Here is a 15,568-nt window from a genome sequence, read left to right as displayed (position 1 = left end):
ATACATTAAATATGTTTTACAGATTGAGAGAAACAGTCTAAAAGCCTTATTCTAACTGCTTAAATTATAATAGATTTATATAACGCTTTCCAAAGTGTGGATTGTTCCAAAGCAGCTTTACAGGAGAAAAACAGAAAAACACAGCATAGAACAAGCAATATCATTATAGTAAATAATATCTGGTGAGAAAGCCAGCCAGCCAGCCAACAATGTCCTGTGGCGAGGAACCCAAACTCCAATGATAAATAAATGGAGAAATAAAACCTTGGGAGAAACCAGTCTCAGCCGGGAGGGTCAGATCTCCTCTAACGTCTCATATCTGCACTCAGTTACTTTGATTAAAAGTTACTGATGTTAATGAAGAAAAGGTAGAGTTTATTAGTTGTGATTTAGGAAGTTTCTGAAAGATGGAGACCTTCAGTATATCATGGCCCTTTCAAATAAGTGCATGTTGAAAAAAAAAAAAAATTTGGGAGAGAAATATTATTAGTAGTTCATAGAATAAACAATAATCACAATACTCAATATAGCCTACATAACAATAATAACTTTACCTAAATACATTTAGTAAACTGAAAATGTTTTATGTGACTGTATATATTTGACTTGTGAATACAGACATTTCATATGCATTTAAAACACTTAAAAAATGCAATGAACTTCTAGTAAATTTCCATCAAGTGTGCAATTTATGAGTCATGAGCAATGGTTTCTGCAAGGCAAGGTCTGATGAAGCCACCAAGACCACTGTGTTGTTTCAGTGCAATGAATGTTAATGATATGCAAATGCGTGGAGGAAAAACCTTCCCTGTTTTAGCCGTATTAGCCATGCTCTCCATTTTCTGGTTTAATCCACAATGCACCATGCTGTTCTGCCCCAGCGTCTGATGAGCACTGCCCTCAAACACACATTCATTTACAACCAACTTCCTTTCCTGTTAGAAATGAGTTATGATTGAGTTTCAAGTGCCTAATGTCCTCAGTTTTACCACAGCGATCTAGTTTTCTTTTTCTTTCCAGATTATAAATTTACACTCCTGCCAATAATAAAACTGCTTCATGAAGGGCACTGGATCCTGAATTGTGTCATGACCGACAGCCCTGTTTTTGTTTTCCTGGTGTCCCGGGTTGGCAGATTTGATGGATTAGCCATCTCGTCTTAAAAGGTATGAAAACAATGACACTGCTACCTGTCGTCAGCTCGCTCAATACCAGCGGACTCTCGTGCCCTAGCAGGGCATTTACAAGGACACGAGATACGCTAACATAAGAAGACGAGCTAACTGTCTTACTACCACACGCACATCAAATCCCCAGACAACCATCCCCACACCTTTAACCTTTTACAATCTGTCCAGGCTAGCCAGAGTTCACCTGTTATCCATCATATACAATTCATCAGAATCTTTTCAAAAGGAAACACAGACAAGTGTTTTCCTGAAGCATGCATGTACAAAACAGAAAAGCAGAACATTTGAAACACTTTAAATTGTCTATTTCTTTGGTAAAGATAACTAGATAAACAAGACACAAATAAAATGAATGTCAGTGTGAATGGACATGATTAAAATTATACCTTTTGCTCTGATTGTCTTTTTTACACAAAATTGTTTCCCCTATGCAGCATCATGACTTTTTTTCCCCTTAATCACAACAATAAAACTATCTAGGGTAGAGAACACACAGTGGAATGAGACAACTAACAGTAAATAAAAATTCTGGCACCATTCACCCTCGAGTTGTTCCAAATCTGTATAGATTTCTTTGTTTGGTTGAGCACAGAGAAAGATATTCGGAAGAACGCTTGTAACCAAACAGTTCTTGCCCACCACTGACAACCATAGTAAGAAAAATGACCATGGTAGTCAAAAGTGTCCCAGCACTGCTTTTTTCAAAATATCTTCTTTTGTGTTCGACAGAAGAAAGTAATTTATAAAGAAAAGTTTCCTACTATGGTAGTCCATGGTGACCAGGAATTTTCTGGTTAGAAGCATTCTTCCAAATATCTTTCAAAGGAAAGTAGAAACTAATAAGACCACCATAACATATCAGATGTTATTGAAGTCACGGATTTGGATTTATAAAGTGTTCTTTAACCCTCTTATGGGCAAGGGTAAAAACGGAAACATTTGAACATAGTTCAAGGAGTAGTAATCCTTCAAAATGAAAATTCTATCATCATTTACTCTCGTCATTCACAACCTGTATGACTTTCTTTCTTACGCAGAGCACAAAAGAAAATATTTTGAAGAATATTGTTAACAGCCCCCCTTCACTTGCATTGGCTACAATAGAAGTGAATGGGGGGGCTGTGATGATCGGTTACCAACAATTTTTTCAAAATCTTCTTTTGTGTTCTGCAGAAGAAATTCAGTCATACAGGTTTGAAATTGCAAGAGGGCGTGTACATGATGACAGAATTTTCATTTTGAAGGTGAACTACTTTCGGACAAATTCTTGCTAAAAACTTGAGTTTGCTGTATATTGAATGAAACATATTCAAGTCAATGTCGCACTCATGTCGCTATAAAGTCGAAGTTCTGTTTCAAATCCAATTTGTCAAGTGTACACATAGTTTTGAGGATTTCACATAAGATAAGAAAAAGACAAAGTACATGGAGTTCACCCGTTACAGGGTTCATCCACCGTTAAACATGAGTGTCCAGAAGGGAGGTGGGACGAATCTAAAGGTGATTGGACAATAATCATGTGAGAAAATATTATAAAATGTGCAGAAATCCTTGAAAACCATTCTACTTGTAACATATTAACATTTTAGTCATGAGTGGATGTCCATATTTTCAAGCGAAATTTGTGTATGTATATTAACATTTTTGAACATTTGAGTTTATAATCCTAGTTTTAAGGGCACATTTCTATCTTCAATGTGGAGATTTACCTCATTCAAATGTGTAATTCTTGAGAAGATAAATTACTTGATGAAATTACAGGTCCAGCAGTAAACAGCCTCTGACAGAAGATGAGAATAATGATTCTCAAACTGGAGTTAACAAAGCCAGCAAAGGAGGTCTTATCTATGGAGACTATCTGCAGGTAGTATTAATATTGTTATTATAGATTCACCAATCTGAGCAAATGCTGATACTTACTAGCTTTTTCTATCAATATATAATGAGCAAATCAGGGACTAAATGAAATGGCTGTATGTCCCAAAACCCCATGCAAGTATCAGTTTCAAATTTTAGGATTCAGGACCATGTTCGAATTCCAGCATAAATAATGAACTAGTTGTTTTGTGGGTTTTAGTTTAAATTGATACCTTCAGCTTATTTATTCAAGGTTTCCTCTCTTTGAAAAGCACACATTTTTTGCCTTGTTCCCAGCTGGATAAAATAGTGACATCTCAGGTGCTTCAAAGTGAGCTGAAGGGAAACAAGATCCATGATGAACATCTGTTCATTGTCACACATCAAGGTGAGTCACACAACACACTAAACAGCCTTTGGGCAAATCAGTATTAGCCTTAGCTTTATCCCCACCGAACGCTCCCAAAACAGCAGGCAAAATACTTCCACTCCTTTGTATAATGTTGAATGTTGACAAGTTTAACTAAAAATAGACAAGACTGTGTCAGAAAACTTCTTCTTTGTTAACATCCAATTAGCAGATATAAACTATCAAGCATACATTACTCCAGTATTTTAAATACAAACAATAATATATTATTAAAATGTTATTTAATATAAATCTACTTTGACCAAAGATTAAATACACAATATTTCATTTCAAAGGCAATTTTGTGGCATCAATAAATACTATTATTTTCTTGCACATTATTAAATATATATTTCTCAACTGCACTAAGAAAGAAAACTGCTCTTGCAATACTATTCTTCTGAACTTCACACATCTATAAGGTTTAAGAGTTCAGTGACCTTTCACATTTACAAGTCTAACAACTTCACATGTGTAACCTAGAGAAATAATTAACTCTTTTTTTGTATTGCAGCCTATGAGCTGTGGTTTAAACAGGTTCTTTGGGAGCTGGACTCAGTGAGAGAAATCTTTATAAGTGGACATGTGAGTTAATGTAGCATCTACAAGACAAACGTTCAGATAAGTTGAGAGTTTTAGGATTTACTGAGTCACGAACAGCAGCAGTGATTTTTGTCACATTTTGTTCCCCTTCGAATTAGTAAATTTCCTTGAAATCCACGTACCGTGACATGTTTAATGAATAATATACAGTATAAAACGGGTTGAAAAATGGAAATATTACATGTCATGCTGATGAAGCTTCAAGCTGATTCGAGCTGTCAGCGCACAGAAGAGCATGAGGTGTTGGCTGAAATGATGAATACATTTAACAAACATCAGTAAATGAAACACTAATTCAGCTCAACTAATAAACTACAGCCCAAAATTAAAATTCGTCATATTTTAATATTATTCCAACTCAACTTTTTGTGCTCTTCGGCATCCTTTAAAGTTTTTTGTCACCAATGTAAAACGGGATGTTTAATGTATTATGTTAGAAAATCACCTGCACTCATTGTTTGCTTTTTTATAATGATGATGAACAGATCTGCTTGTTATATATGACCCTGGATTACAAAACCAGTCTTAAGTAGCACAGGGACATTTTTAGTAAAAGACAAAAATACATTTTATGGGTCAAAATTATAGATTTTTCTTTTATGCCAAAAATCATACGGATATAAAAAAAAAGACGTAGATATTTTTTACATTTCCTACCTTTACCTTTAGTGGATGGCCTGCCACAGTGCCTCTAAGTCACAACTTTAAAGGCCATTAGACATAGAAATCTTATTTATTTACTTTAAAGATTTTGTAAAAATCTAAATTTCAAAAGTTGACCCATAAGACTGGTTTTGTTGTCCAGGGTTACATATGTGCTACATTTTGAAGATGTGCATTACTGCATGAGGCTGCCACCTTCAGTCTAGTTTAAGATATTTCGAGCAAGTTAACTCTCATGAATTTTATGACTCACACAGATGTGAAATATGTGCACATTTTCTCAGGTTCGTGATGAGAGATACATGCTCAAGGTCAACACTCGCATTAACAGGATTGTAATGATATTCAGACTGTTGCTGGATCAGTTTGCTGTTCTGGAAACTATGACTGCCTTAGACTTTTTTGACTTCAGGTGAGATGCATTTCTTGCAAATCATTGAAGTCTTTCTGAAACCTCGTATGTCCAAATTAGCCGTTTTTCAGGAAGTTCACTTTTTTAATGATTGTCATTCTTTATGTCAAGGTCGACAATAACTTTTTAATACTTTTTATTGGTTAGATATTGGCAAAACCCAGTGACAAACAAAAAGGATGACGACAGTAAAAAATATAAAAGCCTAAGAAAATGGAGATACGAGGTTTCAGAAAACATCATTGAAATTCCCCTATTTCTTTGTCATAGCTACATTTTTTTTTAATTACAGCAAAAAAGCAATTCTGAACATAGCCTATATGTGACCCTGGACAACAAAACCAGTCTTATGGTCAATTTTTTTAAATGGAGATTTTTATATAATCTGAAAGTTGACCAAATAAACTTTCTAATTACGTTTGAGTTATTAGAATAGGACAACAACTGGCTGAGATACCTGAGAGTGCAAATCTAAATATTGAGAAAATCCCCTTTGAAGTTATTAATCAAAGCTGTGACAGGCCATCAACTCCCAAAAATAAAGTTTTTATATATTTAAGGTAGAAAATTTACAAAATATCTTCAAATAACATCTTTACTTAATATCCTAATGATTTTTGGCATTAACAGAAAAATCTATAATTTTGACCCATACAATGTATTTTTGTCTTTTACTAAAAATGTTCCCGTGCTACTTAAGACTGGTTTTGTGATCCAGGGTCCCATATTATTTCCTACATAACAGAATTTCTCGTATAAATCAGATATATTGGATTCAGTGCATTCTGACACTCTGTACAGGAGCTATAAGGAACTAGGAGTAAATGGGACTTTGATGATACTAATTTGTTAAATCAAAATCAATGGTTGTGTTAAACATAATTGCATTTAGCTCGATCGATCTGTGTGCGTTTGTGTTCAGGGAATATCTCTCTCCAGCCTCGGGTTTCCAGAGTCTACAGTTTCGACTTTTGGAAAACAAGATTGGGGTCCCACACAACCAGAGGGTCCCTTACAACAGAAGACATTACCGAGACAATTTCCGTGGCGAGGAGAACGAGCATCTCATCTGCTCAGAGCAGGAACTCACTCTGCTCCAGTTAGTCGAGGTACACGAGACCCACACCAGAGGTTAAATAACATTACAACAACCAGCACTGAGACTCATATTAACAGTCCAGTCATGAATATCAGTCATAGAATGCAAATAAGAAAGTCAACAGCTTTGACTTCTTTGCAGGTGATTGGTATTCATTAAGTAAACTGGTGCACGGCCAAGTTTTCTATTCATTTTGTAGACAGTAACGTTTTTCTCGATCAATGTTTCTCAGCAATGGCTGGAGAGAACTCCTGGCTTGGAGGAAGACGGCTTTAATTTCTTCGGGAAATTGCAGACCAATATTTTCAAGGGACTCGATGGAGAAAAAGAGAAAATCGAGGTTTGTGAATGATCCCTTGACAATTTCACAGCGTTCTCTGTTGTGAGCGAATGAAACTCCTGACAATTTATGCTTCTTTTTGTAAGAAAATGGAAGAGTCGGAGACGAAAGAAGAAACGATGGCAGAGTTCATTAAGCATAGAGACGTTTTCTTATCTCTCTTTGAAGAGAAGAGACATGATCATTTACTGAGCACAGGTGAGAAACCCCTCCAGAGAGATTAAACACCAAATGAAAAGTCTTGACTGTTACTTATTTCTTTCCTTGTACAGGTCAGAGGAGGCTGTCCTATAAAGCATTACAAGGAGCACTGATGATCTATTTTTACAGGTAAATCCAATTTGTAAACACAATGGGATGGTTTGTTTGGGTGAAACGGACAGGTCACCCAAAAATGTTTTTGGCGTACTTATCTTCGAGTTGTTCCAAATCTGTGTACATTATTACGATGAACACAGAAAATATACTTGGAAGAATGCTGTAACCAAAATGTTCTCGGCCACCATCGACTACCATAGTAGGAACATCTGCTTTCAAATGTATCTGTTCTGATGAACACAGAAGATGATATTGTGAAGAATGTAGGAATAGTGTTCAAGAACTTACCATCATTCTTACAAATATCCTTCTCGTTGTTCATCAGAACAAAGAAATTTATACGGACTTGAAACAACTCAACTTGACAGAATTGACTTTTTAGGTGAACAATCCCTTTAATAAAGATAACTGAACTCAACTTCTTGTCTTTGGTCTTCAGGGAAGAGCCTCGATTCCAGGTTCCTTTCCAGCTCCTGACGTCTCTGATGGACATCGATACTCTCATGACCAAATGGAGATGTACGTGTTGCCATTTAAAACTAATAGCTATGAAAACTTGCCATTTCTTTGAAATTGCTTGTCAATACTCATAACACAGGAGAGACTATGCTGTCGCATATTTTCATCCCATGCTATTTCTCACGCTTATCAAAAACACCTTCTCACTTACTGAATATTTTATCCCCAAATTCTCACTTAGACAACCACGTGTGTATGGTGCACAGAATGATTGGCAGCAAAGCTGGAACAGGCGGCTCATCCGGCTACCAATACCTGCGCTCCACTGTCAGGTGAGTCGCATCATCTGGGACAAATCCAGTCTTCAGCTGAGAGGCATTAGGATGATCGGTTTCAAGCACAATGATAATGAGATCTGGGATTTACAGCATTATACAAACCGTCTTGTAAATACAAAATATGTGACAAGCTATGTTAATGACAACAATTATGTTTTGCCAGTGATCGCTACAAGGTGTTTGTGGATCTGTTTAACCTGGCCAACTTCCTTGTTCCGAGAGAGTGGGTTCCCAAGCTGAACCCGACAGAGCACAGTTTTCTGTACACTGCCGAGTGCTGTGACAGCTCTTACTGCAGCAGTGATGACTCAGACTAGAGAAAGCTGGAGGGAACAGAGTCATGAGATAGCGGCAAGTGTGTAACTCGCCATTCAGAAGAGCTGGAGACCTATGAAAACGCAGGGTTGAGTCTGGCGTGTGTCATTTCCAAATATTTTATCACAAGTTGTATTTCTATCACAAGTTTAAAAGCTATGCTGATGCTTTAGTTGTACAATAATGTCAATTCAAGCATGTCATCAAACTGTCTAAAGTACAGTAGTGGAACTGTTGACGAACTTGTATATACTGTCAAAATAATGTAATATATCAATTATATGTGAGGTCACCAGATTATTTTTTCAATAAAGATAATACAAACAATTTGTGGTTTATTTGAAAAAATCGATCTGTTTCCTTTGAAAATGTATTCTTGTTTATTTACCATTGATACACATGTCAGAGTGTTCTTAAAATGTACTCAAATATAAAACTAGTAAACAGTACAAAGTCTGTGTAGTTACAAAACATGTAGGACAGTAGATAAATGATATCTAGCAAAAGAATCTGTAGTAAAGCTGTCAGTAGTATTTACAATAATACAGTGTGCTCAAAAAGCATTTGAACATTTTTTGAAATACATAACTTGTCACATTATCCTTGATGAGTTAACAATGTGCCCTAAAGCAGTGCAACATTATTATTATTATCCAAATAAAACACATGTTAAATGCACAAAAAGTGTTAAAATCTTTTTTGTTTTTTCGTGTTTCCTAACTAAAATTGGCCCTGACTGTGAGATTATTTTGAGCTATATTGTTTTCCAGGATTAGGAATATTTGTCATTAATAGGCTTCATTTGCTTTGAATTCAAGAGGCAACCTGATCTATAAACCACAATCCACACGAGACCGTTTACCAGCTGCTTTTGAGACCTGATTCAGGTTCTTGTCCATATTTTCAAATGTTTATCTGTTATTTGCTGATCCCTCAATAATACAGATTGTTAACCTCTTTAAACGAAGACAGCAGCAACACTTTCCGCAATGCCTAGAAAAAGATAACAAGGGGATAAAAAGCACATAATAGGTGACCGCATAATCACTGTGTAACTTTAATTACTGAATGAAATGTCTTCTGACGCTGTAAATTCATTCAAATAAACCGACAAATGTTTATGACCGCTATCTCAAAACAATCACGCGACATAATTTCCAGAGAATCTGATATGAATCAAACATGAACAAACCGGCTGACATTTATTTTTTGATCTTTACATCAGTGACATTATTGTTGGCCGTCGTTTGTCAACAGAGAAAAGTCACATGAATATTTATGAACGCACACAATTGCCGCTCACTGTAGCAGACTGCACCGTGCTTTGTGTTTTATGTTTATGGTTTAATTGTGACAGTCAATGTCAAAAAGCATAACATCTCCAGATAAACTTACCACACAGGTTGCTTCCTATTTTTATGTAAACATAGCCATTATCACCCCATGAGGTTCCCCATGAATTGCGTACTATCCAATATGGCACATCCCCTACAGAAACATAAGATATTTTAGAGATCTGTGCCTGGAGTAGCTATAAACATTTAAGGTAAAGGCATAACAAATGCACTGATCAATAAATAAATATCAAACCTACTGACATTCTAGTTTCTTTCTTTAGTATACACTATGTATGCATATTGTATAAACCAAACCATAAAAAAATTGTACTATATGTAAATAGAAAATGTAAAATCTTTTTCTTCAAATTGAATAAAATGTGCTCTTAAAAGCTATTCAAAACACTGAAAAACATTGATTCATAGTTTATATGTTAATTGAAGCTTGCGGTGTGACATTGAACAGTAATTTCTCTCCTCATTCAAAATGATGTTGGCATAAAGCCCGTGTTTGCCAGTGTCTGATCAATTCAGCGTCCTTGACAGTATGATATGCGTGAAGGCCAGCGTTCTGAACCTTTATGCTCTGCAGCACAAGTAAAGAGTGTGTAACAGTCCGTGTCTGTGTGTGTGTACCTGTGGTATCATAGCCGGTGATCACTACAGCATGGTTGGCATTATGACTGGAGCAGTGGTGTTGAATGATGCCACCCAGATAATCCTGCCAGCTGATGGCATCCACAATGACAACAAGAGGTCCCGTCTCCACCAGTATACTTATCATTATCTCTTCCAGTCCACTAGAACACAATATCAATTTCATTATACTATGCAAAAATTATAAAAATAGTTTTGTTATTTTACTTCTTATCACACTGATATATGTTGTGTGTGGTTACAACCCTAATGCTGCAAATCCACCTTAAAGTTAAAAAATGAATTTTTTGTCATCATTAACTCACCCTCTTGTCATTTTAAACATGTATGACTTTCTTTCTTCGCAGAACACAAAAGGAGATATTTTGAAGACCGTTGGTTACCAGTTCCCATGCATTGGTTTTGTGTTCATACAACAGAAGTGAATGTTTGGTTACCAACGGTCTTCAATAAATCTTCTTTGTGTTCTGTGGAAGAAAGAAAGTCATACATGTTCGAAATGATGTGAGGATGAGTAATTGATGACAGAATCTTCATTTTTGGGCGAACTATCACATTAAGATCACTACTGCTCAGACAGGCTGCAAATGACATCATGTTTTTGCTTCATTCAAGAGGAGACACGTTCTATAGGCGAATCTGAAAATGTTGGACACTGTTTCTCAATCAGCTCCCTTGTTCAGTAGTCAGGGCATTGACCAGGGAGTCAGACATTTCAAGGGCTGTCTCATTCGCAAAATGCCTAAAAGTTCCCACAACTAAACGCAAAAACCAGGGAGCATCGATGCTCCCTATGTTCCCTTACCGCAGGGGTGTCCAATGTCGGTCCTGGAGGGCCACAGTCCTGCAGAGTTTAGCTCCAACTTGGCTCAACACACCTGTTAGGAAGTTTCTAGTCTGCTTTGCGGGACCTTGATTAGCTGTTCAGGTGTGTTTGATTAGGGTTGAAGCTAAAATTTGCAGGACACAGGCCCTCCAGGACTGACTTTGGACACCCCTGCATTACCGGCAAAGTTGCTATAAAGAAAGGCAACACAATCTACTTAAAAGTTAATTTAAAATCGACTACATTTTTGCACTAATATGTAACAAAATATTGAAAGTGTTTCTCATATGTACTTCAACAAGTATTCATAAAATATAGTCAGACTCAGAGAGATGTTGGTTTAGGTAGTTGTTGATGAATACCAGCTGTGACGTATAAGAACGCGCCTAAGCAGTCATGTAACAGGAAAATATGTGAACGGTGTCACGATGAGAAGAAAACCAGAATCCTAAAAAGTGCCCGGACCCCCGTACACGATATACTGGAGCAAGGGAGCTGATCGAGACACAGGGTTAGTCACAGAATTACATCTGCCACATTTACGACAAGTCACCCGAGTTCATAAGTGCTATATATGATAACATGATCGAAGGTATGTGAACTTGAAAATCCATAGTCAGTGGCCGCACTGTATCTGACCCTGAGCAACAAACAGAGTCGACATGCACAAATAACTCAAAATAAAACATCGGCACGCATTTCACCTGAATTTCAACCTCTCAGAATCACATAAGTACACAGAATTCAGCAAAATCAACCAAGTGTTCCAACAGCTTCACTGGTAAAACATTTAATTTGCAGCGCAAAGGTCGCAGGGCACGAACGATACATGCCCCCCCTGAACACACTGAAAATCAATGAACAAGCACAAAAAGCCTTAATATAAATGCATTAGTGTAATTGTAATGTCAGTGTTATATACAGTATAATGATAGATGTTGATTTAAAGGTCACGCAATCTGCACATTACACTTACCTGAAGTCATAAGCTGAATAATTTGTAAGTACGACTCCATCGTGAGACTGAGAAAAGTACTGACACATCCCAGCAACAGCTTTGAAAGGATACTCCACCTGGTTTACTAACTGTAGTTTGGTCTAAAATGAAGAAGAAACAAAGCATTCACAAGTTATTACGTATTCAGCGTATAACATCTCAAAATATGCTGATTATTTTCATAGGAAATTTAGAGAATTCAGACCTTCATGAGCCAGTCCAAAGTTTCAACAGGAGATCCACCATTGCATCCATGGTTCCTGTAAGAACAGTCTAGAACTTGCTGTACACTGAGCTCCTGTAGTTTTCCAGCATGTGTAGCAGATACTGATTCAATAGCCTCCACCACACTAAAGGCCCAGCAACCTCCACACTACAAGAAGAAAACTTTGTAACACGGGTAAACACAGGCACACTTTATTATTACTTAACATAAAAAAACTGTGAATGTCTGCAAGAAAATATACGTGCAACAAATCTCTGTGCTTTTAATGTCATGCAAGTGTAAACAGAGACGGAAGATGAAAGATTCGACTCAAATTCTCCATGTACGGGCCTGAATACAACCCACAGCCCTCTTTCATCTGGATGTTTTAAAAGATCTGACGTGCTTTCTTATCTAATATCTCCAACCTACCGCGTTTTGGTTTCGAACTGGTCCGACAACTCCACGGTCCCTCCAATCAAACCGTACTGGATAACTCGTCTTCACACGGATGTCGGGCCTAGTGGGGTCAAACTTTGGAACAGCATCGGCCTGGACCGTGAGGTAGCGTTCTGAGAAACAAAAGAGAAGTCAGTTGTTCTCTTAAGGAAACATCTGTAAGTGTGCATCTGCGACTCACTCACCTTTAAACTGTTTTGGAGATAAATCAGAGAACTGGTTGATTCCATACCTGGCAGACTGGTTTGACTTCTTCAGCGCAGAGTTCACAACCTCGTGTCTCTCAAGTGAATTCTGCATTTGAACAAAATGAAACCTGGAATTGAGATGTTTATCAAGTGAGGAAACGTCTCATGAACTGACTGCTTAACAACAACCTGGCATAGCTGCTTAACAACAAAAACATTATGAATCATAAGAAAAATTCTGATGGATTTAATGGTTATAATGGGAATTGTGTTGATTTAAATGGCGAACAGTTTATAATACAATTTTCAAAGAAAACTATTAGATTGTGTACTTTTCAGCGGTTATTGCGTCTAAAATATATGAACTTTTCTATGCATTTGTTGTACTATTAAGCTGTATATTGAACGTTATGATGCCCACAAAAAAGTGCCAAAATCTGAGCTCGACTTTGTTTTCCTGAACTAGTCTATTAAACATTATACACACTGCGTTATTCATATTTAGTTTTTCAAACATACCTTGAAATGTATCAAGCTCTCGTCTAACTCATTGTTTTTGTAGTTTCTGTCGTATAGTTGTTGAAAAGCATTAAATCCTTCCGTCTGATGTTGCTCAGTTGTCTTGACACTCCTGGATCCTTTCAGCAGCTGATAGTAAAGGACCAAACCAACAAGTGTTTGCGTAAACGCCATTAAACATGTGTCAATAAGTAACAATTTATTGAATGTGCTTTCAAAACTTTCATTTTGGGTTTTTTGCTCGTTTTTGCATCCGGATCAGGAGTGCGTGTCTGCAGCTGCGCGCTGTGTCTCCCTCTAGCGGCGAATTGTAGCTTTGCTGAACCTAAAGTGCAGCGCTGCGCAGACGTATCGGCGTATGACATCAAAGTACCGCGAGAGATACGCTTTCGAGGATCTCTCGCATACAGTAATTTGTCTTCTTATATCGATGTTAAGTTAGTTATCTCAATCTCTCTCATTCTAATGCAAATGTATTTTTATTAAAAGCGACAACTAACCCATAAACGAAAATCTGTCATCGTTTAGTCTGCACACAAAACCATTGAAACATTCCTCAAAATATCTTCTGTTATATTGTCAAGCAGGTTTCGAGTGACATCAGAGTGAATAAACAATGACAGATTTTTTCAGTTTGGCCTTTAAGCCGTGGGGGAAATCTAAAGGTCAAAGTTCCTGTTATTACATAAGTACTGTGTAATGAGACTATTAATAAGCTACATGTACTTTCTTTGTGTACCCATTTGTAATTTCACTTCATAATGTTATCACTCTAGACACATTATGTCTAGAATTATTGCTTTAAATCGATTCATCGAGTTTGGTAAACACATAACACAAGGGAAAAAAGCGAAATACGCAATTATGACAAGTTTAATGCTGAGGCAGTATGTAACATAGGTAGCCCATGACCCACATAAAGCAGACCCTTTACTCACTAAGTGACTCAAAGTATACGTTCCGACCCAGGATCAGGTTATCCTGCCCTGTCCTGATTGTAATTTGTATGGCAAAAAACCCATAACTGGTTCAGAATCAGCACTCCAGCTAGATTGGGTGTGAGTGCAGTCTCAGTATGGTCACACGTGGATGGCATCATCCCCAAAATCAGATAGGAAAACAAGAACAGACAGACACTCTTGTGCACAGACAAGATTGAGGAAAGACAAATTGTGCTAAGAGGCCACTTGAGATATATATGAATTATTATATGCAAATACTGTATATATCCATATATATATATATATATATATATTAGGTCCCCTTGTTTGGAACTGATTAGTATTCGCTGCAGGTATTCCATAGGATTTTCTTTAAATACATGTTTCAAACATTTTCATTCTATGTACAGAGAAATACTGTATATTTCTATGAGGAAGTAACGCTGATCTGTTGAGGAGTCTGAGTGTGAACTGGCCAGCACTAAATGTAAAGCTGCATATTTAAGCATATGATGGACGAGTTCGTTTGCATCTGAGACGGCTACAAAAGCAGGAGATACAAAGCAGACAACTGTCCTAAAAAGGCTCAGTTTCTTTCTTCAACCACTGTGAGAGTTTTCCCACCTAGCACAATAATAAGCACTGGAACGAAAAAACAAATCAGATTGGCAAATTACGCACATAAGACAACTTAAGAAGATGTTTGAAGCAAACAGAGAAACCGAGCGGTACTTCCAAAGCCATCTGTGTAAAGATGTCTTTTGAAATAGTCTTTCAAGAAGTATCAAAAAAAGAGGATAAAATGAAGTTGAAAAGTGTTAGGAGGCAGATGGCGGCGTTGACGTGTGTAACAGCAGTCCAGTCACATTTGCTTGACGCGGCTGATCGCTACGAGGATCGTTCTACAGCGGTAGAGTTTATGACCACAGTCAGTGCGGTCACCGTCAATACTCCATTTTACACTCGTAAGGTCAATTTCCCCTCAGGCTGGGGTTCAGGGTCACGTGACGGAGGAATGGGGTTGATGTGGAGGAGTGTCCTCAGGATTTGTTGTCGTCGTACATGTCCAACGTTGCCTGGATGTCTGGAAGCTCCATCTCACAGACCATACTGCGCGGAGGCATGGAATTCCGGTTGAAGAAATTACCACCTGAAAAAAATTAACGATTGGGTTAGAAGGCAATTTGTGCATTTGTGATGGTGCTCTTTATTATTACACATGCATGTGAAATGCACAAGATGGGGACGGAGATTTAGTAAGATGAGTGTTAATGAAATATTAAAGATAATCTTAACCATCTTGATAAACTTAAGGTTTCTGCTTATGTAGATTGTAAAGATTTGTCTAACTCTAATATGCAAGTTCTGGTTAATCTTCATTTTAGTACAAAATTAGTTTCTCTCTAGCACCATCAGACTAATGACAAACCAATACA

At 37.2% G+C, this 15,568-nt stretch overlaps 3 protein-coding genes across 5 annotated transcripts in view; 1 reads left to right on the top strand and 2 right to left on the bottom strand.

The window, feature by feature from the left end:
* Positions 1-2,694: 2,694 nt before the first annotated feature.
* Positions 2,695-8,330, top strand: tdo2a (tryptophan 2,3-dioxygenase a). Its single transcript, XM_056769670.1, has 12 exons — positions 2,695-2,816; positions 2,952-3,054; positions 3,345-3,435; positions 3,971-4,041; positions 5,007-5,134; positions 6,057-6,243; positions 6,466-6,573; positions 6,660-6,771; positions 6,846-6,903; positions 7,331-7,410; positions 7,592-7,682; positions 7,852-8,330. Exons 1-12 carry the CDS (start codon positions 2,782-2,784, stop codon positions 8,003-8,005), a joined length of 1,218 nt encoding a protein of 405 aa, XP_056625648.1. The 5' UTR covers positions 2,695-2,781; the 3' UTR covers positions 8,006-8,330.
* Positions 8,331-8,445: 115 nt separating this feature from the next.
* On the bottom strand, positions 8,446-13,661 carry ctso (cathepsin O). Of its 2 annotated transcripts, none has more exons than XM_056769672.1 (8): positions 13,192-13,661; positions 12,670-12,778; positions 12,458-12,597; positions 12,026-12,193; positions 11,800-11,921; positions 9,977-10,140; positions 9,399-9,491; positions 8,446-8,996 (listed from the first exon to the last, which is right to left on the bottom strand). In XM_056769672.1, the coding sequence occupies exons 1-8, from the start codon at positions 13,363-13,365 to the stop codon at positions 8,962-8,964; spliced, it is 1,005 nt and encodes a 334-aa protein (XP_056625650.1). In that variant the 5' UTR covers positions 13,366-13,661; the 3' UTR covers positions 8,446-8,961. The 2 variants fall into 2 exon arrangements, with proteins under 2 accessions (XP_056625650.1, XP_056625651.1); XM_056769673.1 differs by having other exon boundaries at positions 12,670-12,800; positions 13,192-13,325.
* A 385-nt stretch (positions 13,662-14,046) lies between these two features.
* The window catches only part of rnf130 (ring finger protein 130), a 39,814-nt gene continuing 38,292 nt past the window's right edge, over positions 14,047-15,568 (bottom strand). The window contains exon 9 of one of the 2 annotated variants that reach the window (XM_056769474.1): positions 14,047-15,282. In XM_056769474.1, the coding sequence (XP_056625452.1) occupies positions 15,173-15,282 (110 nt within the window). In that variant the 3' untranslated portion in view covers positions 14,047-15,172. The remainder of the gene's footprint in view (positions 15,283-15,568) is intronic. The other variant, XM_056769476.1, reaches the window with a different exon arrangement.

This window comes from Triplophysa dalaica, chromosome 16 (assembly GCF_015846415.1).
Source record: "Triplophysa dalaica isolate WHDGS20190420 chromosome 16, ASM1584641v1, whole genome shotgun sequence".
In the NCBI taxonomy this organism is placed as follows: Eukaryota; Metazoa; Chordata; class Actinopteri; order Cypriniformes; family Nemacheilidae; genus Triplophysa; species Triplophysa dalaica.
The sequence above is the reverse complement of the archived record's forward strand: the minus strand, read 5'-3'. Positions and strand labels throughout refer to the sequence as shown.

Bases quoted from the DNA above. Each gene is read 5' to 3' on its own strand.
- ctso (XM_056769672.1), bottom strand. From the start codon at position 13,365: ATGGCGTTTACGCAAACACTTGTTGGTTTGGTCCTTTACTATCAGCTG. The intron at 12,598-12,669 runs GTGAGTGAGTCG...TTTGTTTCTCAG, and splicing joins ATCTCCAAAACAGTTTAAAG to AACGCTACCTCACGGTCCAG. The intron at 8,997-9,398 runs GTAAGTTTATCT...ATCTTTTTCTAG, and splicing joins AATAGGAAGCAACCTGTGTG to GCATTGCGGAAAGTGTTGCT.
- tdo2a (XM_056769670.1), top strand. From the start codon at position 2,782: ATGAGTGGATGTCCATATTTTCAAGCGAAATTTGT. The intron at 3,436-3,970 runs GTGAGTCACACA...TTTGTATTGCAG, and splicing joins GTTCATTGTCACACATCAAG to CCTATGAGCTGTGGTTTAAA. The intron at 7,411-7,591 runs GTACGTGTTGCC...ATTCTCACTTAG, and splicing joins TCTCATGACCAAATGGAGAT to ACAACCACGTGTGTATGGTG.